At 45.5% G+C, this 26857-nt stretch overlaps 2 protein-coding genes across 10 annotated transcripts in view; one reads left to right on the forward strand and one right to left on the reverse strand.

The window, feature by feature from the left end:
- Nucleotides 1–7633, forward strand: part of PACSIN3 (protein kinase C and casein kinase substrate in neurons 3) — a 28154-nt gene extending 20521 nt beyond the window's left edge. For 5 of the 8 annotated variants that reach the window (XM_035114982.2, XM_035115000.2, XM_035115015.2 and 2 more), the window contains exons 4-11: nt 656–891; nt 1187–1342; nt 2377–2552; nt 2765–2885; nt 3320–3453; nt 4198–4263; nt 4732–4892; nt 7309–7633. In XM_035114982.2, coding sequence (XP_034970873.1) covers nt 656–891; nt 1187–1342; nt 2377–2552; nt 2765–2885; nt 3320–3453; nt 4198–4263; nt 4732–4892; nt 7309–7424 — 1166 coding nt within the window. In that variant the 3' untranslated portion in view covers nt 7425–7633. The remainder of the gene's footprint in view (nt 1–655; nt 892–1186; nt 1343–2376; nt 2553–2764; nt 2886–3319; nt 3454–4197; nt 4264–4731; nt 4893–7308) is intronic. The other 3 variants (XM_035115034.2, XM_035115026.2, XM_035115044.2) reach the window with 3 other exon arrangements.
- On the reverse strand, nt 7340–26849 carry THAP9 (THAP domain containing 9). Of its 2 annotated transcripts, none has more exons than XM_035114947.2 (6): nt 26664–26849; nt 26232–26427; nt 16008–16127; nt 14905–15133; nt 13957–14110; nt 7340–10998 (listed from the first exon to the last, which is right to left on the reverse strand). In XM_035114947.2, the coding sequence occupies exons 1-6, from the start codon at nt 26741–26743 to the stop codon at nt 9057–9059; spliced, it is 2721 nt and encodes a 906-aa protein (XP_034970838.1). In that variant the 5' UTR covers nt 26744–26849; the 3' UTR covers nt 7340–9056. The 2 variants fall into 2 exon arrangements, with proteins under 2 accessions (XP_034970838.1, XP_034970832.1); XM_035114941.2 differs by having other exon boundaries at nt 13957–14113.
- Between the last annotated feature and the right edge of the window lie 8 nt (nt 26850–26857).

Genomic DNA, 26857 nt, shown 5'->3' on the forward strand with positions numbered 1-26857 from the left:
CGCCCACCTGTCAAAAGTTGGCTTGCAGAGTGCGGGCATGGATAACCATCTGACCTACTAGGCCAAAACGATTCCCCATCCCTTGTCTATAGGATAAATTCTGAGGGGAAGACAATTCTATTTTCATGGCTTTTAGCTACTGTCCCATTAATTGAGTGCTAAGTGCCACACAGGTCAGAAGAATTCATCAGCCCACAGAATCTGGTCAACAGAAACTTGTAGGAGGAGCAAAAAGTAACCTGGCACAGTGTACTGGGAAGGCTATGTGTGATGGTAACAAGTAGGCGATGAGAGACTTGGGTGCAGGTTGGAGGACTGCCAGTATAAATCTAGATGATCATTTCTTGGATTATAAAGATGGGGAGTCAAATCAAGTTTTTATGCAACAGAGACTGAGCAGAAGTTTGTTGGCACACACTCTAGTTGCAGTTAGCTAGGGTTGAGCTCAGCAAACTTTCTGTAGGAGGCAAATTCACTGCCTCACACTACTACCGGTATCCATATGTGTTCCTCCCATGCATCTCTTGCTTTTTGAGCAGTAAATGTACTTTTGAGATAGATGACTTTGGTAACAAACAAAGCCTTGGCTTCCAAACCTGGTTCCTTCTGTACTTGCATAATTACATTGCCATGTCACCTTTGTTGGTTCATCTAGGCCCTCAATATGGCACACTGGAAAAAGCCTGGCATGCATTCCTGACAGCTGCAGACAAACTTAGTGAGATCCATCTGGAAGTACGGAACCGCCTGGCTGCTGAAGACTCAGACAAGATTAAGGCCTGGCAGAAGGAAGCCTACCATAAACAGATGATGGGTGGCTTCAAGGAGACAAAGGAAGCAGAGGATGGATTCCGCAAGGCCCAGAAGCCCTGGGTGAAAAAATTGAAGGATGTGAGTAAGAAGTTGCAAGCAGGAGATGGGGGAATAAACAGAATATCAAACATCTCGATAGGCACCCTTGGAATTAGTTGATTAATCAGCTTTATGGTCTGGGACTTAACGATGGCAAAACAGCTCAGTCAGCCTATTGTCCAGCCTCATGTTGCTGGTCATAGGTTAGGCAGTGTTGAGATGTAAATTGCACTTTGCTGCTTTCTTGCCACTTCCTCTTGAATACAGCTGCTTGTCTGTGTTTGTGATGGGAAATAACACTGCTGATACATTATTCCATATATATCTCTGTTAGGTGGAAACTTCAAAAAAGAATTACCATAGTTCTCGTAAGGAGGAAAAGACGGCACAGACACGCGAGAATCATGCCAAAGCCGATTCCTCTGTGTCGCAGGAGCAGATGCGTAAACTGCAGGAGCGTGTCGAGAAGTGTGCTCAAGAATCAGAGAAGGTAGGTAATGTTGGAAGGTGGTACTTTGGCCATTGACACTCTTAAGATGAAGAAGAGTCCTAAAAGCAGGAACAAAAATCAGGGCCTTTTCTGTGGTGGCCCACCAGCCTATGGAACGGTACCAGGGAGTGGTTAGGCAAGCTCTGTCACAAATCTCTCTTAAGCAGACTTTTAAAAGCTTTTTTAGAATGCCCTTTAGAGATTGAAATGTGATGGCAGCAATTGCTAGTTTTGTCTTATTTTAATGTTTGAATACAATGTGATTTTATAGTTGTATAATTGTTTTGTGTGTTCTGAAAAGCATTTTACTGTTTGTAAACTGCTCTGTTAGGTAACCAACCAGAAAAGTGGTGTGGCAGGTTTTACAAATTAAATAAAAGAAACAAGCTTGATTTTGGATCTTTGTTGCTGACTAAATTCTGTGGGTGGAGAGGCAGCCCAGTGCTTCAATGGATAGTCCTTTAAGCAGCTGGGCCCTTGCCTTTGGCTGCAATGTTTGTTGTTGTTGTTGTTTAGTCGTTTAGTCGTGTCCGACTCTTCGTGACCCCATGGACCATAGCACGCCAGGCACTCCTGTCTTCCACTGCCTCCCGCAGTTTGGTCAAACTCATGTTCGTAGCTTCGAGAACACTGTCCAACCATCTCGTCCTCTGTCGTCCCCTTCTCCTAGTGCCCTCCATCTTTCCCAACATCAAGGTCTTTTCCAAGGATTCTTCTCTTCTCATGAGGTGGCCAAAGTATTGGAGCCTCAGCTTCACGATCTGTCCTTCCAGTGAGCACTCAGGGCTGATTTCCTTCAGAATGGCTGCAATGTTTGCTGCCCCCTAACCAGAGAACTCAAAGCATCAAGGCCCTGTTGAGCACTGAATGGTGCTCATGGAAGAGAGCTGTATAAGTCAATTACTGTACTCTCAGTCAACTGGTGAAACTAAAAGAGTAACCAGCAAGAAACATGGGTCCCACCTCAGTCCCAATATGCCTGAGCATTATAGGCAGTCAACAGCTCACAAATGTTTTGTTTTGGTTCCCTACAGTGCAAGGAGCAGTATGAGAAGATGCTGGAAGAGCTCAATCGCTACAACCCTCGGTATATGGAGGACATGGAACAGGTCTTTGAGGGCTGTCAGGAAGCAGAATGCAAACGGCTGTGCTTCTTCAAAGAGATGTTCCTGGATCTGCACAACCATCTGAACCTGTCTACCAATGATAGGTGTGTGTTTTGTGTGTGTGTGTGTGTAAAAGAGGGCTTCTCTGCCCTTATTGCATCCTGTGGAATGAGAACTATTTAAGTTTTTCCCCCACTTGAAAGGTTACATCTCCTGGCACTGTAGGAACATATTTCTATTTGTCCTTTCCTACATGCCCATGTAGCTTTCCAAACAGAGTCCCTTATGCTTGCTGTGTGTTTCTTCATGCCTGCAGCTTCCATGCACTTTACCGGGATTTGTATCAGGGAATAATGGCTGCAGATGACCAAGAGGACCTGAAGTGGTGGCGTCAAACCCATGGACCAGGCATGGCTATGAACTGGCCTCAGTTTGAGGTAAGCCATCTCTCTCTCTGGTGGGAAATACTAGGGAACATGCCCCCTTTGGGTTGTAAAGCAAGTCGTGTCTTGTATCATCCTGCTGATATCGGCACTCCCCACTATTTCTCTATGGAATAGAAAGGAGATGCACAATATACCCTGGCATGATAGGAACATGCAAAGCTACCAGCCCAGAGTATTTGTCAATCTAAGCAAATATTGACTACACTGCACTCCAGGGTGTCACGAAGAGGTATAACCTGATCCATTTTTAGTGTTGTTGTCTGGGATCAAACCTGGGACCTTGTTCTGCAGATAAGCAATAAGTCCCCCTCCACATAAAGGATCTCCATTGTCTGTGTTGGATGGGGGAAGGGGAGGAAGGAAGAATTCAATTAATCTTCTGAAGTATTTTTGGAACTAGGGACTGATAACTTTCTCCCCTCTAGGAATGGTCTTTGGAGACACAGAGGGCAATCAGCAAGAAGGAAAAAAGTGGGAAAAGCAGTGAAGATGTGACTTTGACTAGCATTGTGCCTGCAGGTGATGGTGTGAAACAGACCCCTACACCGACAAAGCAAAGGCAAGTTGCAACCTGTAACACCCTGGTTCTAGAGCAGAGAGGGCAATGTTATTGCAGGATAGCTGACTCATCCAAAATAGGTATAGCAATTTTTCCGCTTCCCTTTGAGAATATGAATTCCCATTAACAAGAGCATACAGAGGCTAGGTCCTTGCAAATTTTGAGATAAATGCCATAGTCTAATGGAATGTAGGGCTGTTGTTGGACCAGCTGGAAGGGCAGAAGCTATGACTGGCACAGTCCCTCTCCTCTGTCCCGCCCTGATGTAGCTTTGCTTAGTCTCAGAGTGAGGATGCTGGCAGGATTTCCTCTCCAGCTGTTGCTGATCTCAGGGAAAGAAGAATATTCCTCCAGCTGCAACAAAGGCAGCCCTGGATTCTTGATCTGCATCTGTTCACTATGAAGAGAGATGTCAGCTAGCCAGGCCCTTCTTACTCAAAAACAGTTCATGTTAGTTCTACAGTGAAGTTGGTAGATAGCAAACATTCTGGCTTTCGTAGCTAGGTGCTGTGCATCCAAAACTCGGCCAGATGGCATACTGAGCATGCTGGTCCCGTGGTTGCTGGCACAAGATTACAAAGAAGGAAAAGACAAGAGAAGTACAGGAAATAAAAAATTCCTATCTTAACCTTTACTGCAATGTAGAGTCTGCTTTTGTTAACATGAATATCACTGGCAGTAGATATTCTGCAGCATAACCTTGCCCGTTTCTCGATTTAAAAAGGCTTGTTTGCCAATCCACAGGTATTCATACCAGGAGGAGCAAAACAGTCACTTCTATGATACCCTGAAGGCCTCGGCCTGTATGAAGTTAGTATGAAACTTAAGACTACTTAGGGTACCTGTTTCCTTGCTTCTCCTTTGCTGTAGCTTCTTAATACTTTCTAGTTAAGGAGATGAGCAATGTTAGCACACTCTTTTTCAATTTCTCCCAAATAGGCACCTTTTTAGCTTTCTTCAAATAGACCACCTTCTTCCTACCCTGATTGTAGTCACTTAGGGCTTTTAATGTAGTTATTTCCAGAGCTGGTCAAGGTTACTGGAAAGATTGTGTTTTTGAAGACCTGCTATTCTGCTCATTCTCGTTCTCTCCCTCCCCCCTCCCCCTCCCCCGGGCTAATGGTGACTTCTTTGCCTTTCATATTTTGCATCTTCCTCTTATTCTTCTCCTAGAAAGATGCATGATTTGGAAATGGGACGCTTTAAATAAAGAAGGAACTTTGGGTTTTAAATGGCCTTTCTTTCCCATTCTTCCTCTTCCCCTATCCCGTCGCACAGTGGAGGGAAAGAAGAAATCTCAGAGTGGTCGGATGAGGACACTCCCAAGAAGCGCCCAGAGGTCAATGGGCATGAGGATGACATAAAGGTACCAGGCGTGCGGGTGCGAGCACTGTATGATTACGCAGGACAAGAGGCTGATGAGCTGAGCTTTAAAGCAGGTACAAATGCACTAATCTTCTAACTTGCTTGCTGGTGTGTTTTTGGGGTATGGATGGAAATTTTCCAGTAAGACCTGGATGGCCCCAGGATGCCTCTTGCCAAACACTTTTGAGAGAATCCTATAATAAACCGAGCCATTTATGAAAGGGGTCAGCAGCATGCTAAGAAACTGCAGAGAGAGAAAAAACTAATGGGGTACTTTTTAATGGGGGATAGATAAATTATTTCAAAGTTCTTCCAAAGGGACAGGAAAAGGCACGGACTTGCTCCCATTGTGGGCTCTGAAGGAGGATGGCTGTTGCTTCAAGCTGCTATTCCTTCTTTAAAAATACTTTTATTAAGTTTTGTAGATACAGGAATATAGTGGGAGAAGATAGGGAAGAAAAGAGTCCTACCCCCCCCCCCCACATTCCCCTAATCTGATGTGTGCAATTCTCATCCCAAATTGTCTTTCCATAGAAGCCTTTGTGTTCCAGGTGCGCAGAAATCCTGTTCTTTTCTCTCAGCATCTGAAATAAAACATGACCAGATATCATAAAACTTGTTGGTTGGTTGTTCATTTCTTCTGGCATGTAACTCGTGAGTCAATTTTTCCATTAGCGCCAAGTTCCATGTTTGAATATTCCACTGCTGAGTTAGCATCCAGGGATCTCCAATGCTTGGCAGTAGAGATGCTGCTATTCCCAAGACTTCCTGTATGTAGCTGGGCCTGGCCATTTGTGTTCCATATATTTTCCATGCTAAATGGCCAAAAATGCTTCGCTATACCAGGACTGTGTTCCCTTGCTCAGTGGCAATGAAAGCAGAGCTGCATATAGAGAAATAACACATAAAGGGGAACTTGGGAGCAGGAATCTTTCACGAGAAGCTGGCAAATTAACATAAACTTTCAGCACAATATGCCAGCCCAGATGGAGAGGCAGTCATCTCTTGTCACCAGTGACATAAAATGAATGTTATCACACACCTGTTTCTCTGGATGGCTGTGAACATGGTAATGCTAGCCTTGCTCTGGGGCTAGTGGCTTGCCACATGGCCAGAGCCACAACACAATAAACTTAAATAGCCTTATGCTTAGTGATCATCTGATCCCACACTAAAATAGGTTTTTTATCCACCAGCCTGATCTGCTGGGAAGCACATAGGAATAGGGGCCATCTGAATCTTGGGGATTTCATTCATGCTTTAAAAATGTATTTTGTAGAAATGTGATTTTTTTCTTTTTTTTACAGGTACTAAAATCTTTCAAAACCCAGTACTTGGGTTTGCATGAAACATGCATTGCTGAGTGATCATTATTAAATATTCTAGTACCAACTTATTTTGCTTGATCTGCCTGTAGTAACTAATTAAAACAGGAGTACTGTAAGAATATCTGTAGCATGAAATAAGTACAAGAAGTAGACCCAAGCTGCTTTTTGGTTTATCGTTTGTGAAAAATCCTTCCAGGCACCATCCTGGTTTGTTTCTGCCTGTCATGTCTTATTTATTTATAAAATATTTGTATACCACTATATCAAAACAGTTTACAGCAGTAAAAGCATAAAAAGTTAAAAAATATGTCCATGAAGATAGGGATACTGAGCTTTCAATACTTTGTTTGCTGTGGTTTGTCTAGCTTACTGCATATAATGTGAGCTGAATTTATTGATCTCTGTCAAAGAACAATTCATCAGTTTTTCTTTTTGCTTTGCCAGGGTCGTAGTGTATACCCACGGGCTTATGGGAACTGGGTCACTCCTCTTTTTAAAACCTAGTGGTGCCTCTTCCCTATCTAAATACTTCAATAACATGCATTTTTATAGTTAATGCAGATAATTTGTTATTTCACTGAGTCAGTTGAACTGATGCACTATTTTCCTTTTGTTGCTGGACATGATATTTTTTAAGTTGTTCTCCTTAAATAGAAAGTTGGAGCAAGTGCTGATGCGTTTTTTTAAAAGGCAATATCTGGATGGTTACACCCCTTTCAGGTGGTCTTTAACTTCACTAATGTGTGAATTCTGCATGGCGGTTGACTCTTCAGCATGAGTCAATTGAGATGACATGGGAAGCTGGAGAGGGTAACACTGTCTAGGAAGCATCTTCTGGCTGCTAGTGCCCAAGAGCTTTTAAGATGCTTCTCTGTACAATAATGGCTTTGTTCCAGTAGGCCACTATAATATAGTTGTATGGAGAATGAAGGCTAACACTGACCCTAAACTCATTTGGAAATGAGACACACAGATTTCAGTGGAATTGTTATTAAATAATTGTGCATGGTATTTCAACCTTAGTTTTACTTCCACGTGGGTGCATTGCCAGCATCTCTGGAAACCAGAAGGGGAAAACAAGCAAGTCTCATTTCATTTTAGTGAATATCTAAACCAATGAAACCTTGCCTTGTTATTCATTCTGAGATTTTTCTTCCTCTAGGTGAAGAGCTCATGAAGATCAGTGAAGAGGATGAACAGGGCTGGTGCAAAGGCCGGCTTCAGACCGGTCAGGTTGGACTATATCCTGCTAATTATGTTGAGAAAGTCATTTCATGATTGCTTCCTCCCTTCCCCCTTAAAGTGTGCACCCTGCAAGCATTTTCTCCAGAGGTCACCAAATCATTGGCCTCCAACTTGCGTCAAAAACCATGAAAACAATCTGGAACTTTCTGAGGACACTCTTATTGTAACCAATGCTTCATTGTAAACATCTAGAATTATGGTGATGATTTTTTTTCTAATAAAGGTATAGAAAATTTTCTGAATCCTGTGTGTTATAATGGAATAGAAGGTGGAAAACGCCCCGTAAAGCTCAAAGCACCCAAACTCCTTTCCTCTTTTGTGCAGCAATTCCAACAAGCCTATTGTCTGCCAGCATAAGTAGCAGTTGCTCTAAAAACAAACATTAAAGGATAGTTAGAAGCCAACTGTGGACTGGCAACTCTCTGGAAACTTATACCTAGGCAAAGGTCAAACTAGCCATCTCAGTTGCACCCCAACTACTCGTCTAGCAACTGTATTACAAAAGCTCCTATTCCAACTGCTGAATCTGTTGATAGTTTGCAGCATTGACTTCATTCATCTTGCGAGGTACCACTGTAGTCACATTGATTATATGGAAAGCACTCAAATAGGCATTATGTTTGTGGTAACAGATGTACATCAACTATACATGTGGGGCTCCTGTGCTGCATCAGGATAGTTGTGAGAGGAGGTGCTAGTGGTGTTCAGAACCACCCAAGAAAGGTTTGCACAGAATGAATGGCACAGCATTTCAGCCTATAATAGATTGACTGCTAAGAACTGCCTTCACCTCACTTCTTCACGTGCCTCATGCAGCTATTTTTACAGAGCACCACTGTTAGGCAGTGGGCCACTTTGGGTCGGGTCTTCAGCAATCTTGCAAGAAGTTGCAAATATCACTTGCTGTAGTTGGTGTATTTTATGTAGCAAACATGCTTTGCCTCGGGGCTGAAGTTTTGCAACAGGTGCAAGTCTGTTGAAATATGGAGTGCAGCTGTTGCAACAAGTAATCTCTCTCATTCCTGTGCTGTTTATTGACCTGGCCCAAGGCTTCAGCCACTTGGTGCTGGACTTTGCTTCTCGATAGCCAAAGGTCAAGAGTTATGTTCTTAATCTGGGCTGCTGCCTCAGCTTTGCTTCTACAGACCAGAGTGGGGATGGTAACAAAAGTGCTGGGGGAGGGGGAAGTTCCAATTTGGGGGACTAGTTGGGGAAAAGACATGGTTCTTAAAACTCCAGAGCTGGGACTGCACAGCAAAGCAAGCCATGATAAGTCCATAAGCAAAGTTCCAAAATCCACTCAGGAAACAACTTTATTAGGACCAGCTTTGCCAATGTAAATAGAATACCAATATTCCTGCATTGCGGGTGGTTGGACTAGATGACCCTTGGGGGTACCTTCCAATTCTATGATTCTATGATCCCCATGCTGTAAGCCCTGCAAAGATGCTTCTCAAAGGCACACACACGTGTCACTTTCATGTGAGAAGTTAGAATGAATTTCCTGCATGTCAGTTCTGCGTGGACCTCCCTGCCTGTGTCTGCTCCAATAAAAAAGCCAAGTGCAAAGCAGCCTCATAGCTTTCTACCAGCTTACAGCATATCATAAGCTACCACTTCTCCTACAAGGCCACGTAAACATAAGCATTCAGCTTTCTACCACCTTCAGATAGGCATGTACCATTCCATGAGTCCACGTGTTTGTTGAGTCCAGTCCCTGCTGGGGCCATTTGCATTCCTTGTCCGCTGCTTACCATTAGCCACTTTCAAAGAGCTGCTACGTTCATGAGTCGGCATGGACAACCGTCCTTGCACTGCCTCAAGCCACAGTTCCAAGAAAGTTCGCACAAGTTCCTGCAGCAGAGTGACGTAATGGTTGGAAACCACAGCGTTGCTCTCAAAGAGGTGGTTGCCCAGGGATGAGAAAAGACTGGGCTCCTCACTCACATCTGCCAAGATGGCCAGCTGCTGCACCAAGAACCCGCGGTGGCTGGAGTCTCCGAGGAACAAGGAAGGCAAGCCAACAACCTGCTTTGCTCGGCGGATCACCCTCTGTACGGACTCTGCTGGGAGGTACTTTCTTCCCTTGCTCTCCACGCACAGCAGGGCGCTGCCCGCAGGCACACCCTTACAAGGGCACAAGAGGGCAGCGCGGCATTCGGCGCAGGAGAGGAGGGGCAGCAGCTTCCCCAAAACAATGCAGGAAATGCAAGCGATAGCGTCTTCCTCCAACTCAGCCAGAAAGGCTGGGGCTATGCCCTGTGTCTCTCGTGGAGGCCCAGTGCCCCGAGGCAAGCACCAGATCTGCCCGCGAGCCAGAGGCAAGGAAGCCTGCAACTGGAGGCTAGTTCTTCTGCGTAAGGATATGTCAAGCAGGTTCGGTGGATCAAGGCCCAGACCAGAAAGAGCTCTGTTCAAGACAAGCCTGTACGCCCGCTGGAAGGTCCATGCGGGGCCAACACCTTTGTGCCCACGGGCTTGCTGTATGGCTCCCCTGCACCACTCCAGAGGGTCCAGGCTCCACCAACAGGACAGCAAAGAAGTGGTGGGCTCGTCTTCTGCCTGTAGATGGGTCTGCGCCAGCCACTGAAAGCTGCGCAGGTTCACCAGGAAGCCAATGAAGCCCCATCGATGCCTGCTCAGCCCTAGCAGCTCCCCGGTGGCAGTGCGGAGTTTGCGAAGCAGGTTCTCGTACTCGTTGCAGAGGTTGTTGAGGGCGCTGGCACTAGCGCAGGAGAGCGGTGCCTTGAAACCTTTCCCATAGATACTGCAGCTGCTGCACGCATCAAAAATGGCACTCAGCAGCCCAATAAAGTGGGCGGTGGCTTCGTGACCCTGAAATTGAGGCAGGCCGAGCCTCGCTGCAAAATGCAAGGCCTGAACCGTGCCCTCACTGAACAGCTGTGTGGCCCCATTTCCCCACACCCCCTGTTCCTGCGGGCTGATCGCTCCGGACTGGCATGCCGCCCGGAGCACCACTTCTTCCCGCAGAGCCCCGAGATGCAGGAAGTAATCCCAGCAGACCGCCTTGCCGCTCACCTGGAGGCTGCCGGCGGCTTGCAGCAAGCGGTGGATCAGCGTCAACAAATGGCTGGGATCGAAGTAGTATGCTATTTCCAGCGTAGGAGTAGCTGGATGGAAAAATGTGGACTTGACAAAGAGGCCGTCCACCACCACTCCCAGCCGCCTGGCTGTGTCAATATTGGGAGCTGTGGCATCAGACGTTACAGAGACCACCTGCACGCCAATGTCGTACAGTTTGAGGATACAGTGGCATAGGAGCTGGGCCTGTATGTCACCTCTAAGGGTGGCAAGGAGGAAGTAGCCAACAGGCACTATCCACCGGCCTTGGAATCCAACAGCCACAAGCAGGAGGGCTTCTCCGGCTGCTGAAACCTCATCCGCATCATATTTACCAGCACCAAAGTCCATCAAACCATGCAATCGCTCGGTGGAAGGGTCATAGTGGATTCTCCTTTCCAAAGGGATTGAGGCCATAAGGAGAGAGCACAACTTGAAGGTTTTCTCCCCTGCTTGAGATCTCTTTGCCAGAGCATTGAAGGCTTGTTGGCTGAATCCTGGCTCGTAATCCATGTTTGAGAGCCACCTATGAGGGAAGAAGCATGGGAAAGAAAGCTAATCAGCTCCATGTTTGGTTCAAACAAAAATCTTTCTTCTACTGCCAAACCTCAGAGCCTGAGGATAGTATGTTTCTTTGCCCTCGTGCTTAAGAAAAATCAAAGCATGATGTTACTTTCATAAGCTATTTTAGGCCATGCTTGTACTAGAGGGCCTGAGAATAGTTCCACGTGGGAAGGCAGAGCCTGCATCAGTTCTGCTTTCATACTCTGGTTCTATTTGCAGTATTTGAAATCAAGAAGAAGAAGAAATCTCCCATAAACCATCAGGTGAGCTCAAAAGCCTGTTTTCTTCCCAACGCACCAAATCATCCATGTGGTTTCCTTTAGGCTAACAGTGCATTTGGCACAGTTTGTGTGGGTCACTCTTAGGTTGCTTCCCAATGGGCTCCTAGTGCTATCTAATTGTTGCCTTTCTGTAAACTACAAGCGGAATCACAATTGACTTTCCATAGTACAGGGCACTTTGTGCTTCTCCAACGTGTACATCCCCACCACATTGTGTCTACCGCTCTCTATACCACTATTTTATGGATCCATTTTTAACACCTATATTTCAATTATCACTGAAATATGTTTCTGCCTCTTGAAATTAAAGAGGCACATCACTATAGCACCATACTTTGATTTTTTTCCCCCTTACAAGTGCCAGTTGTGTGGTTCTGTGATACACTGCCTTTGCTATGTCTGCTTTTCTTGATGTTTCCATAGTCCAAAGTTGTTTTCCCCATATCTGGGCTCTCACAGAATAGCAGAGTAAGTTTTCTAGTGACACATCTGATTTTAGTGTTTTAACCAATTTTTACCATTTTGTATTAAATCTCTTGTATACCACATTCTAGTTAAGTGGCACATGCATCTTATGATATTTTTTAGCTTATTTCTTTGGTGCCACTGAGTGTTTGGATGGATGGGAGAAGACCAACCAATTTAGATTATCTTTCTTAGGTTGCAATCCTATATGTACACATGTGGGACAGAGAGAGAGAGAGAGAGAGAGAGATCATTCTTTTTTGAGAGAGCAAGGCATATTTCTGAGAAAACCTTTAGAGGGTTGCACTGATGCTTATACCTCCAAAGTCTAGCTTTATCAACTAGCACAGCTGTTTCCTTTTCCTTGTGAATTGTCCATTCCTCTGCTTCCTCTTGCTAAGAAATCTGATCCTACTTTAACCTCCAATGGATGAAAAGCTTAACTTTAAGGCTCAGTGCTCTCTCTCTCTCTCTCTCTCTGTGTGTGTGTGTGTACACACTACATTCAAGTCTTTTTGTTCACCTTGGCTTTCCCCTGATCAGAGTTTTGGGCATCATTTACCTCTCTCAAATTGCTTCCATACAACAATGTGATGCCATGCCAGTGCAGAGATTGTACTGTCATGTTGTACTAGACAAGGGACAGCCCAAGTTGTGATGATAAAATGGGGGTTGGACATAGAACCAAGTACGCTACCTTAGGTTCCTTGGAGGAATTTGGGATATAAACATAGGGCACAATTCAACTAACCAGTCTCACTTGTGGAAGCCTGTGCAAGGACTTCCGTTAGTGCAATGGTTTCTCCCTATCCTCCCACTGCATGCCCCTGCATTCCTGATACCAGCTCTGAGGCAGTCAGGAGAACCCCCAGAAGAGCATGCTTGAGCTGACAGTGTGATCTGTTTAGGGCTACATTGAATTCCTCCCATAATAACCCATGTAAAGTGATCAATCAGCTGGCTAGTACATTACTCAAATCTTTCAAGGTTCAATTCCAGTAACATTGAAAGATTCACCATTTCCCCCCAGCATGCCTACAAGGTCAGAGGTTTCTTGACCAATTGCATTTGGTGAAGTAGCAGTGCAATCCTAGCCATGTCTACAGAAGTAAGTCCTATTGAATTCCATGGGGCTTACTCAGAATAAATGGTGTTAGGATGGCAGCCTAAGCTATTGTTTACAAAAGTCCATGCACCAATAGTCTTCATGGTGCCAGAGGCGTCCGTCTGTCCCTTGCAGGATGTCAAACTCAATTTTATCTCAGTCATCCAACCCTAAATCCTGGGTTACCAACAGTCATATTCTCATGGTTTGACAATTTCCTCCTTTTGCCCAATATTGCATTTTTAATCAAAGCTTTTATAGGGGATCTGCAAATATCTCCTCTGAGGAACCTGATTTTCAGATTTGGCCTCCTCTTCTTGGAACAAAGGAATTCACCCTACCTTCCTTGAGGGATTGTTACATTTGCCTGGAATTTGGTTTCCGGCAACTTGAGTGAAGGCATTTTTGATACAGGGCCTCTGAGGATGGAACTCCCTTCCCCTCCAGATAACATCTACAGCAGCTCTTAGGAGTTTTCCCAGCTAGTGAAAAGCTTTTCTTTTCATCTGGACCTTTGACTGATTTCTCTCTCTCTCTCCTCTGCACCTTAAACTTTATATTTGTCCTTGTGGATTGTTTGAGGTGGAATTGACTTGTGTAGCATGAGAACAGAGGAAGCTGCCTTATACCAAGTCAGACCACTGCTTCATCTAGCTCCGCACTGTCTGCTCTGGCTGGCAGAAACCCTTCAGGATTTGGGGCAGGAGCCTTTTCCCAGCTCAGGGACTGAACCAGGGACCTTCTGCTTGCAAGTCAGTTCCTCTGCCATTGTGGTCCTTCAGAAGATGGCCCAAGAGTTGTAATCCATGTCTGAGCAGTCAGTGGCAAATCTTACAAAGAAAGCTTGCTGACAAGTTCAGGAGGTCCTCTAGGTCTGTACGTGAGGTGTCCTGACATAATGAAGTAATGTGTTTTCAGGCATTTCCCTCTCATCTTAAAAGTGTCACACTGGAAAAAGTAGTTTCTTCAGCAAGCTAGAATGAATATATAATGCATATGTCTGTACACTGTTGCTTTGCAACGTTTGCCCCTAGTTAACACAAATAAAATACAAATAAGAATGACATACGTGCGAAGGGTGGTGGCCTCTGGGAGCTGGAATGTCTTCTTCACAAATTCATAGGCCTTGGCCGAGAACAAATGTAGCGAGACGGCAAAGTTGCGGGTGGCAGCTGGGTAGTTCTCGCACAGGGCTCCCTCACACTGCAAAGTGAGCTGCAGGTCTGCTGAAGTAAAGAGGGTTCCTCAAGCAAGGGATGGACAGTGAGGTGAAGCTAATTTGGGGTGATGCTGCAGAGGAAGAGTCTTTAACATTGGCCTCAGCAGTGACTCTGCTGCGTTCAGACTGGGGGCTGGGATAAGATTCAACATCCTCTCTTTTTATGGGGAAGGAAACTGGGTCCAAAACCCAGAAGGATTGGGTGGCCAAGAGAGGCACGTTTTTAAGGGTTTGGGGAAGTGGGAGACATTTGTAGCAATTGCATACAGAGTACAACTGGCCAGTCGGAAATGCTGAGGGTAGGAGGGCTGAAAACAATGCCAATATATTCCACATCTGGCAACCAATGCGCTCCTTTGGTTTCAGAAAGTACATGGATAGAGGAGTCTAATTAGCCCAGGACACAATTTTTCATGGCCTTCTAGCAGCTATGGTGGCTCATTTACCAGAAGTAATGTATTTAGTGTTAACTCTGGGAGTGTCTACTCGATACTGAGCAAACTAAGCCTCCTACAGCAAAATATACATCAGGAGGCATAGTTTGGTTAGAATCAAGTATACACTTCTAGAGTTAACACTAAATACATTACTTCTGGTACGTAAGCCGCTAGAGGGCTGTGAAAATTACCCCACTCATCTTAACCAACCCTTGAAGCTGGTTTCTATCCAGTTTGTATCATGGCTCCTTCCTTGGAACCTTGAATGATTCTGAAACTCCACTGGTCTTATTGTAAAGGCCCTCTGGCATGAAGAAGAGCCCTTTTGGCAAGGCTTACGGTGCTCCACTCTCTGGCTTACCGCTGAACTGGGAGCGCAGCATGTGTTCCATGTCCTTCTGGAGGAGATGCTGCTCCCGCAGACTCTCCAGCACACTCCACAGCTCCTGCTGATAATAGGAGAGGCGGCGCTGGGCTGCGTCCTGCTCCCGTTCAGTCCCCTGCATTGGTCCAGTGGGGATCAGAGATTTTGTTCTACTGCCCATAGCTTCACTCAGACTATACTGATGCTCCGCTTGGATGAGTTCCACCTACAGGAAGACAAAGGACACCCATTGCTCCATCTCTTTAATTCCTTCACCATAACTTTCATGTCCTCCCGGCACCGGATATTTGTCCATGCAGATTTTCCACAAAGGGCTGGATTTGCTTATTCATGAAAACTAAACTGACTTCACCCTTCTCCTTCGCCTTGATTTTCCTTTTAGCCTCTCACCACAGCCAGAGTAAACCCTTCCCAGAATACCTTCTCCCATCAGATTCACAATAGTTAGTGGATGTGGCCACACTCCTTCTTTAAAGCTAACTGATGGAAGTCAGGTTCTGCAATTTGCTCCAGGAGCAAAGAATGTAAAGTTCTACCTTTGTACAGTAGGCTGATTTCTACTCACACTTACACACCTCTGTCCTCCATCCAGGCCCACAAGAAGCATTATTTGAGGTCAAGGATACATTCTAGCCAGGCACAAACACTCAAGGAGGATGCAATCTAAGAACAATTAGAGATGTGGCCTTGGAAGAGTGGGTGCGGCCTGGGGAGTATCCTGAGGGCCAGAGAGGGACCTGGAGGGCCACATTTCACCCATGGGCCTGAGGTTCCCCATCTCTGCTATAGGCTTTGTCCAAGTCCCTATGGTAATATAAGCTACATGCTACAGCATTTAGTGACACGCAGTTTTGTAATTTTAGATTCTGGACTTAATGGTCTCCTGGTGGGGTGGAGGGGCTCTTCATATGGTAATGTGCATTACTTTTTTCAGAATTTGGTAAGCCAGCTCTGCTGTGTTTAGTGTTCTCTTGCTCATTCTTCTGTGTGGGGCCCTTGACCTCTGCCCCAAAGTCCTCTCCAACAGCTGCATGCTGGCATTGGAGAAGGCACCAGCTACCCCTCGCTGGTATACGTACTGCTTTGGCTTGTGCTGGAGATGAATCAGCTGGTGGAGTAGCTTCGCTCATACTAGCCACTGGCCAACTGATGCCCATGGTTTTGACAGACTTTGATGGATGTTTCCCTTTTGTTGGTTCCTGCATTGAGAAAGTTCAAATGAATTAGACATGGCAATTCAACCAAAAAAAAAAAGGCCTGGTTGAAACAGACTGGATAAGCTAATGCTACAGTAGAAGGCAAAAATAAAAAATAATCCCCAACAATATTGCCATGGTATTACTGGAATTAATTAAGCATACTTCAAACATTAGAGGCTGGATCCAGGTTATGCTTTAGTCCCACACTATTAATGAGGCAACTTACTCATGACTATCTTAAGTTTCATCAATTTAACTGGGTGAAAAGTAAACCGCTCGGTTGCAATCCTAGATACACTTATCTCAAAGTCCCACTGAAGTCATTGGGATTTACTTATGCGTAGACATGTGCAGATATATATAGGATTGTGGCGTTATGTTTGATCCAACCTACTCTCTACGTTATTTACTCATTGTCAGGTAAACCCAATTTATTTCAAATGAGGAAAAAGGCATTTCTGGGACCAGAATACAGATGAGGGCTTACGTATTGGAATCGCCATCCACTACAAAACTAATTCACTGCACAATAAAGGTAACATTGTCAGAGACAGTTGTTCTCTTAGCCTCCTCCATGATGTGCTGGTTTTCCAGAGAAGTGTCTGACTTCAAACACAGAATTCCTTGCCTGTGCTCTGAAATAGTATAGTCCGAAGGTTAAGACACATCCCTTTTCTACCCACACTGATTGACAGCAACATGATTCCAGACAAGAGTCTTTAGCCAGCACTACCTCAAGATGCCAGACATTGCACCTGGGACCTTCTACATGCAATGCAAATATTATGCCCTTGCATCACCTCCCTTACCCATTATTATCAGTGGGATATGGAAGGAAAACTGGCCTTGGAAGTAAAGCTTCTCAGCCTTTTCAGACAGAGGCCTAATCTCAAGCATGCCAGCTCTTCAGGTACTGTCAGGGAACCTCAGTACAGGGAGCCTCCCCCCCCCCCTGCTCCTGACCAGCACCTCGCCCAGCGAGAGCAGCAGCAGTGGGTCAGGTGGGAGGAATGAGGAAGCTAGTGGGATGGAGGAGCCAAGGCTCAGCGATGTTGGAGAGCCCCTGCACCATCCCGGCCACCAGGTGGGAGAGGCAAGTCAGCCCCTTCCGGCGCCCGAATTAAGGTGCACACCCAAATGTAAGGTCGGGAGGTGGGGTTTTGGAGTGCCCAAGCTCTTATGCTGGGCATGGAACAGGAAACGTCCACTCCCGGATTCTGCGAGTGACTAAGAGGTCATGTTTTATGCTATCTCTGCATTGTAAATACTATGCACAATAAAACTGTTAAAGACAGTTTACTCAAGAGTAGCCGCAACAGCACCATTCAGGTGCAGATTATTGTGAACTATCAGTCATATATATCAAACTTCCTAAAACATTCCCAATGCGATTGGGCTACAGGGAGCACACTAGAAAGGACTATAAAAATCTATGCACAATGACAGCTACAGAAAATACACCAAAGACAAAAGAAAAAGAAGAAAATTGCACAGATAAATGTGGTTCCTAAGGCATTTTGAGAACCAAGGGGGAAAATGCTTCTTAATAAAAACTGCTTGGAACATTCCGCCACCCCACTGCAACACACCTAAGCATATTCTCCCCCCCCCCCTTTGACGTAGCGGGAACCATATCCATCTCTGCAGCTGTCCCCTTTTTTGTTTTAGGACTATGGAAATCCTCTACGGAGCCCACAAGCCAGTGGCAGAACAGGAAAAGTGCTGGGAGACCTTGACCTTGATCAAAAGCTGCAATGCTAAATGCACTTACACAAAGAGGGGTACATCCAATAGGATACAATGACGCTCAACCTCTGACTAAATATGGATAGGACTGTGTTGGAAATGTTTGATAACAAAGTGTATAAGAAAGAAGGGAAACTCTGCAACGTGTCTTCCTCTGGGAGAGTTATCAGCTGAAATGTGGGATATTGTCTGGGCACCCCTTCCATTGCCAACAAATGGTCTGTCCTAGCAGGTATCTGGATAAAGAAGTTCTTTTGTGGCTCCTTCTTCACTATATGACCCTTTGTCTGAGCAGCTGGATCAGACTCATAAAATGTGTTGGCACTTTTTCAGCTTTCCAGTTCCTGCTATTACTGAGCAAAAAGCTGATGAACCACAGTTCTTCTCTTCCATTCCCTTTATACACACAACCGAGGCCCACTACCAATTCCCAAACACTCATCCTCCCTTGCTGCATTTTCCTCCCTTCAACCTAAGTTTGCAAGTTGAAGCAAATCCTCTCCCTATTCCGAATCCCGCTGCTTTTTGGCAATGTGTCTTTTTCCTGCCCATATTCCCATTTTCAATTCACACTCTTGCACCTGTGTGCAGTGGATTACATACTAGGAAATGTGTCTATCTACTCAACTGTCTTCAAAAATAAACACAAGTCACCGGCAGCTTATTTTTCTTCATTTAACAGATGGTCTTAAAAGCCATTGCTTCCTGAGTGGCAGGGCTGAGGAACCTTTTTGGGCCCAATAGCTGCACTGCCTCATGGAGAACCTTACAAGGGCCACATTGAAGGCATGGATAAGGCCAGAGGCAAAATTGGGTGGGGAACCAAATGGGACTCTTATCTTTGCACACCGTAGGCTACATCCTAGTCATGCAAAAGTCATAACAATCTGTACTCCCTGACACCCCCCCAAAAAAATGCCTTTCCATTCACACAAGCAAAAGGCATCATCACAGACATCTTCCAGCCAGGCAACAGTTCTCAAGTAGGGCACAGAACAGGGACAATGAAGGGTGTGGCCTAGTGAGAGTCATGAGGGCCTGATAGAAAGGGCTAGAGAGCCACATTCACCCCACAAACCTGAGGTTTCCTAACACTGCTGAATGGGAAGGGGAAAGTCCCACGGAAAAGTGAGGCTGTATCAAATCTTATACATATGCAGAGAAGACCCACTGAAATTAACAGACATGACTAACTTGGGTTCATTAATTTTAATGGGCTTACACCAAGCAGAATTTAGTTGGAGTCAACCCTTAGAGGTTGCGGGTTTTAGACTGGACCAGAACCTGAGGTAGCACATATTTTAGGGACAAAGAATATCTAGTAGGAGGGCCCTTGAGGTTAGTAAATGAGAATCAAGCTGCAGCTCAGAAATCCCTCAGCATGGCCCAAATTGCTGAGCAAGCCAGACAATTAAAAAGTCCAGCTAAGCTGCCAAGGTGAGCTGCACTACAGCTTTCCTGACCAGGGAAGAGTCACTAGCAGGAAGCCTTTCCTGTCCTGTACAAGGAAGACAAACATCCCCAATGCCAGCAATTCTTAAATTCCTGCTGCCTTCACAGAAAACCAGGGGATGGGATCGGAAGCATCCACCTCTGCAGCTCTGTATTGTCAGAGACTAGGAATGCTGACAGAAATTATGAGGCATTTGAGGGACCTGCGTAAGATTTAGGGACGAGAACCAGCCTTGCCGTTCCTGTACCACAACTCTTTCCCCTCTAGGACAGCATGACTCTCACACTAAGGAGGACAAGAGACAAGCCCCTGGGAAGTTAGTTTGCTTCTGTGAGTTGTGCAATGTCATTTCCCCACCCCTTTGGCTATACAAAAATTGAAATGACTTTCCATTCAAATGAATTTATTTCAACTTTTGGAAAGAGGCAAGGAGGGTGCACTCTCCCCAGGTGCTCGTTTTTTGGACTGAGGTAGCAAATCCAGTTATTACACCAGGGCCTTCTCACAGGATGTTGCGGTTACCTCACTAATCCAAACCAGATGTTGAGGATCCCAGAGACCATTGCTTTCTTCATGCAGTAACCCAGGCCTCTCCCAGATGTGAGCAAGATATCAAGGCTGAGAGAAACCCCCTCAGAAAGTCCAAACAGTACCAAATAAGACTACCCCATTTAGAAAGCATTTTGCATCTGCCTAGTTCTTTAAGAGGCCTGTGGTTGTTCTACAAAGGCCCCAAACTAAACTCAGTTCTCCTTCTGTGAGGAGGATTACAAAACAGGCCGCTTTGAAGCCTGAAGCCATGTACAGCCAGGTAGGTTGCATCTGGATAAAATCACTTCTTTGGGGATGCTTCCCACCCCCACCCCCGGCCATCTTCTTCATTTCCTTCTACCTTCTATGACCCAAGATGAAAGCTTTCAATTGCCATAGGTAGCGCAAGGATCTTCTGCCTCAATCCACAAAGGAGATCTACCTAGCCCCGCATCTTGCTTCAAACAGTAACAAGCCACATGCTGCTAGGGACTTGCTTCAAATCTTAATGTAACCCAGGATACCCTGCCCTCTTGGACATTTTGTTCCTGCCGTAGCATGACATTTAACAACAGCTGTACATACTGAAACTTTTCATGGACAGTGCTTGCATTATTCAGGGACTGAAGACAAGGATGCAGGGCACCCTCCTGAAAGGAACACTTGGCAGTTAAGAGCAGTGTGCCCTATGTTGCAGCTTCAGAGGCACACAGATCACCCATTCTGAAAGAAAACAACAGGAAACACAGGACAGAAAGCCCCAGGGAGCCACGTTTTGGCCAGCCTATGCACTGATAAATACAACCAGCAATAAAGGGGGGGGGAGTCCCACATTGCAGCCAAATCTGATGTTCCCTCTTGTGGCAAACCCAAAAGGTTATTCTGTGCAGAGATTCTTTTAGATTGGATCAGCAATACTTCCAAAAAACAACCATCACCTCCCTACACCATGTAAGTGTGGAAAAAAGATTAGATATGAGGCAAACACAAAGAATTATGAAGTGGATATAAAGAGTGAGGGACACAGTCTTTTTTTCCCTTTTAAACGTCATAGCAAGGACAGAAAACATGATTTTCCGATGTTGTTGTGAATCCAACATCCCTACCTCTGACTTACAAGCTACAGACAAATTGAGACCTTTCTGCTCTAAATAAGTGAGAGACAGGAACAAAACCTCAGTTCAACTCTCTTCCATCTTTATTCATTGAGCTATACCAATCCCAGATCCTACAAAGATGTGCATCCAGGATAGACTCATCTGCAAGGTGAGAGTCTAGATGCTAACTTGTCTCAACATGCAGTCACATGGACACATCCCAGCTAACAACCAAACGTTTAAGGTGGTAGTTGACTAAGCTTTACTCAGAGTAGACCCACTGAAATGAATAAACATGACTAGTTAGGGTCATTAAGTTCAATGGGTCTACTCTGAGTAAAACTTGGTTGAATGCTACCATTGAACGAGGTAGCAATCTTATCCTGTAAATACTCTAGGAAGAAGAGGGGAGATTACCTGGCTACTGTACCAGGAGACCAGCCATTATATCTGAGGAAAACACACAACCCAGAAAACATTGAAATGATGTAAAAACAGCAGACCACCCTCCCCACACTTCCTGCTACTAAGAAACTCTGCCAAAGCCCACCAATCAGGGTCTATAGGTGGTGGTGCCCACAAATGGAGGGAGCCAATGAACACACACACAAACACACACACACACACACACAGAGAGAGAGAGAGAGAGAGAGAGAGAGAGAGAGAGAGAGAGAGAGAGAGAGAGAGAGAGAACAGATGCCCCTTCATCACAACATGTGAAACCAGCAGTGACTCCGCTGCTGGAAGCCCCAAAACATCCCTATAAGCAGGGGTTCAAGACTCCTTTTGCTGCTCTCAAACACAATTTTGTAGCCAAAACACACAAAGGAAAGGAAGAAGATCTCACCCAACACAGCACTCATGTTGTTCCCATAGCACATAAAGAGCTAAAGACCCAAGTGGTGCAGGAAAGAGGCAAGTTGAGGGGCAGTTCAAAGGTCCAGGCAAGAAGTATTCCAGCCTGGTACCGAGGCCTTTGAACTGAAGCTACTGGAACCACACCCAGGGGTCCAGCTGAGTTGGGTGGGATCTTCTTGTTGTCAAAGAGCTGTTGTCAAAGAAAGACCTGGACTCCCAAGTCTGGTACTTCTCTTTATGGGCAGGTTTGGGGCTTTGCTAAGTACTGGGGGCTCCAGGTCATCCTCTGATGAGGAATTCTCCAGCTAAGACATGGCAGCAGTAGTGGGGGCTCTCCAGCCTGCAAGATTCTTTAGGCCCACCAGGCTTCCCCATTTGGCCTGCAAAGGCATTTTGGTCAATCCATGCCCATCTGCCCTACACCGGACGTCATATATATCATCGGGTGTCAGGCAAGCAAAGACATAGCTGGGCTAAAAACGGTCTTGCTTGCAAAGCAGCTGATTGCAGGCACCTACAAAGTACTGTGCCTTTGTCCACATGGTTTGATTTCAAGCTGTGCAGGTCAAAGGAAGATGGGTCACTTGACATTACTGTGATGTCATCTGACTGACAGGTGGGCAACCACACCTACTTGTTAAAGTTGGCCCCTGGGTTGTGGGGAACATAAGGACCTTCAAGCCTTCTGGCCACAGCGAGTTCTCCACTCCAGAATAGGTCATGGAGCTGAGAAGCAACTCATGCCCTCTCAGCTAGTGTAACTGTAGTATTGAATTGCAATGAAATTCTCTCCCACTGAATAATAATAATAATAATAATAATAATTTATTACTTATACCCCAGACATCCAACTGGTTTGCCCCAGACACTCTGGGCAGCTTCCAACATAATATAAAAACACAGTGAGACATCAAACATTAAAAACTTCCCGATACAGGGCTGTATTTGGAAAGTTGTTTAATTGTTCATTTCTTTGACATCTGATGTGGGGGCGTTCAACAGGGTAGGTGCCACTACTGAGAAGGCCCTCTGTCTGGTTCAGTGTAACCTCACTTCTCACAATGAGGGAACCACCAGAAGGCCCTCAGAATTGGACCTCAGAGCTGAATGATGGGGGCGAAGATGCTCTTTTAGGTATATAGAGCCGAGGCCATGAAATCAGTGAGACCTGAAATTTCTTAAACTTGAATAGATTCTGCCTGAACTTGCAAGCAGAAATGGAAACACTGCCACCAGGGTGTGGCGCAAACTCAGTGAAGCGTTACACAAAGTGGCCATTGTCTGTCGAGCAATTATGTGTGGGTATGCATATTGCAGGGTTCCCCACAAAGCACTCCAATGTTAAAAAAAACAAACCCCCAACCCTCTAGATGTTTTCCCCCATATTATGTGAACCTAATAAGCAACCTGGAGGAAACTAAAATCTGGATCAAGTAGAGGAACTCTAAAAAAGAAACACAAACATAGAGATACCCTGAAATACACATAAATTGGTCAGTCAGCACGTTTTGAATTAATGCTCAGGCTGTATAGAAAAGTTGAATACAATGGAAAGAATAGCTAAATATAACCTCCATTCTTCCTGTGTGCTAATGTAATTTTACTGTTGAAACCTTTCTATCCTACAGCAATGAAATATGGAGTGACTCTGTGACATAAGGAGGAAATGGGGGGGCACATTTTATTACAAGCAAATCTTCCAAAAGCATAGAAATGAACAGACAACTAGTTAATGTGCAGGGGTGTGTGTGGGAAGTTTACAGAACAATCCTATTCTCGTGCTATGCTGAGGAGGCAGTAGATAAATCACCACTATGTTGGCTGAACAGCTACCACACCCAATGCAAGCTCAACCTGAAACAGTGTGGTGTGGAACACACAGCACAGAAATGCCAAAAGCAGTATAAACACAACAAACTCACTGCCCCTAGAAGCATCCCAAAGCCCACCAGTTAAGACTATGCCAGGAACAAGAGCCAGTGTGGCATAGTGGGGAGAGTATTGGACTAGGACCTGGAAGAACAGAGTTCAAATCCTCACTCAGATATGAAGCACACTGGGTGACTTTGCGCTGGTCACAATCTCTCAGCCTAACCTACCGTACCAGGATGTTGTGATAGTGAAATGGGGATGGGGACAACCGTGTATACCACCTTGAACTCCTTAGAGGAAAGGCGGGATATAAATGTAATAGTGAAGGATGCCCACCAATGGGGGCCCCTCCTAGCCCAAACATCCCTGTTTAGGGAAGCTTTCAATGTTTGATGGATTTCTGTATTTTAATGTTTTGTTAGAAGCCGCCCAGAGTGGCTGGGGGAACCCAGCCAGATGGGTGGGGTATAAATAACATTATTATTATTATTATTATTATTATTATTATTATTATTATTATTATTATAGGTGTTAGGAGCACAAGGGTTGCAGGAGAAGCCCTGGTTTGTTAGAAAAGTGCAGCAGGGCTTCTGCTAAACCCTGCAGCCCCTCAACCAGTAGAGAGCAGGCCTTTTCTGTGGTGGCTCCTCATCTGTGGAATGCTTTCCCCAGAAAGGCTCACCTGCCACCATCATTACATGTCTTTAGACGCCAAGCAAAAACATTCCTCTTTACCCAGGCCTTCAACCATTAAATAATCTATGGCTTGTTAAATGTGTTTGTGGCAGGGACTGTTATTGTGAATATTTTATTAGCATGCATCTATAATGCTCTGCATTATGTTTTTTATTATTATGCTCTGTGAAATATGTTCTTGATGTTGTACACCACCCTGGGATCTTTGGATAAAGGGTGGTATATAAACTGAATAAATAATAATAATCTTCACTGTAAGATTGTGCCCTTAAGTTTCTGGTATCTTGTTACTCCAAGCACCTCACATGTTCTCCACCACACAGCATATATAGTATAATAATATTATGGCTCCCCCCAGTGGTTCATGCTGTTGATGCACTACAGTGCTAGGAGAGGGAACCACTTCTCCAAACTTTGAGCCTACTTGTTGCTGGGAACAGAGCAAGGGCAACAACATGAATTGGTGTGATATACTGTACCGTGTTTCTCATATTATAAGACACGTCTTATATTTATTTTTTCCTCAAAAAAACACACTATGGCTTATTTTCAAGGGATGTCTTATTTTTTTCCTCCTCCTCCTGCCGCGGCCGGCATTGCTGCTGTGCCTATCACTATGTCTTATTTTCGGGGTATGGCTTATATTCCTTGAATGCTTAAAAATCCTGCTATGGCTTATTTTATGGGTATGCCTTAAAATATGAGAAACAGGGTAATCTTCAGGTGTACCAACATAGTGTCAGCAGCACTGTTTTTATTATGATTGCTTGCAGTCTTGTCTACCCGTAAAAGAAACCCTTATTACCTCATGAAATAAGGCAACATGGCTTGGATCATGAGCAAGAACATCAAGACACACAGAAAGAAGAGTAGCAATTAGTGACAAGAACACATGACTAGCATGTCAAAGTTTAGAGCCCTGCTGGATCATATCAAAGGGCTAGTGGCACACCTTTTTTCAGACCAGGCTCCCTATTTCCTTCTGAGCGCTACATGCTAGGTATCACCTAGGAAGAATTCCAAGTGCCAGAGAGAGAGGTCTGGAGGAATGTGTTTGGTCCCCAGGCCTGAGGCTCTCCACCCCTGATTGAGACCAACATCTTGTTTCTCAGTTACCAACCAGATGCCTCTGGGAAGCCCAACATGAGGGCAAAACCGTACCATTCCCCCCCAGTATATGGCAATTCAGAGACAGTTGGAGCTGGCCTATGACCATCATGATTAGTTACAACTGATACTGGTACTTTTAAAAGCAAAGTGGGAAATAAGATTATCTAAATCCTTGTGTTAACACTCGACTGTTAGCTTACTGTGTCTCTTCAGACTTGGGTGGGTGATCAAATGTAGAAATGCTTTCTGCACTTGTCTGTGCAGAAAAAAATATCAGTGGGAGGCAATTTGGACACTCATCCCTCACTTGTAGTCTTTAAGAATTTGTTGGAGCGCATGGCAACAGGGCATCACAGGAGCCAACTCCTAGGGGCTGTGGGGGCTTGGGCCCCTACAATTAAATATTTAAGGGGGCCAGGCCCCCACAAAGTTGATAGGCATTTCCATTCAAATGGTGTGTGTGCACTGTGTCATGTGATTGATTATGCAGGGCAGGGTTTACCTGGGCCCCCACAATATTTTATTCAAGTTGGCACCCCTGCTGGACATTCAGAAGCATCACTGCTTCTGACAGCAGTGCAGACCCATGAATCCTCTTTTATAGGCACCTGAGTTGGTGGCCACCACTGGAGGAGCGATCACAGATGGAGGCTAAGATTCTGCCTTAAACCATGATAGAGCATTGGCAACTTTGTGACCCTGCCCAGCAGCACTCTCCTCCCTTCTCTGGCGCTGGGATACCTTGAAGGAGAACACGGAGGGGATCACGCCCGCCTTCAGCCTCTTCTGTCCTCCATACACCTCAAAGTCATCCTGGAAGAAGTGATCTGAGCAGATGCAGGCGCCTGAGCCTGGGATCCACAGCTTCCTGGAGCCTGGCTCAATGCGATTCACAGCCAGCATCCACTTCTTCCTCAATTCGTGGGCTTTGGGGAAGCTGGAGGAGGAAGAAGAGATGAGGAAACGATAAATCCCACTGACTTTTCCCCACATGGGCTGATGTTGCAGGTGTGGAAACCGAATGACATAAAGCCCCGCCCACAACCTCACACCGGGCCCCGCCCAAACCGGGCCCCGCCCCTTGTTAACCAAAGCCCCGCCCCCGTTGCTAATAGGCTTAGGACCAGACACACTCTCCACGAGGAGGCCCTATTACGGTGTTCAGATGCGGACCTGTGGAATGAGAGGCCCTTAGCCCGGTTCTCCCGCGTGTCCCGGTTGGGGCAGTTAACGGCCGAGCAGGCTTTAGGCATCGTCTCCGACTCCGCGGCGAAAAGCCCCAATCCCGACTCCCGCCAAGCGCGGTTACTTTGCCTCGAGCGTCATGGCGGCAACGTACGCAGCGCACTCTGAACTGACCCCGGAGG

The sequence above is a fragment of the Zootoca vivipara genome, chromosome 1 (genome assembly GCF_963506605.1).
Source record: "Zootoca vivipara chromosome 1, rZooViv1.1, whole genome shotgun sequence".
Classification (NCBI taxonomy): Eukaryota; Metazoa; Chordata; class Lepidosauria; order Squamata; family Lacertidae; genus Zootoca; species Zootoca vivipara.

Excerpts from the sequence above, each read along its gene's own strand:
- THAP9 (XM_035114941.2), bottom strand. The coding sequence starts at position 26,743 with ATGCCTAAAGCCTGCTCGGCCGTTAACTGCCCCAACCGGGACACGCGG. Across the intron at positions 26,428-26,663 it reads AAGGGCCTCTCATTCCACAG|CTTCCCCAAAGCCCACGAAT; the intron begins GTCCGCATCTGA and ends TTCCTCCTCCAG. Across the intron at positions 10,999-13,956 it reads GAGGCCACCACCCTTCGCAC|GTGGCTCTCAAACATGGATT; the intron begins GTATGTCATTCT and ends CTTCCCTCATAG.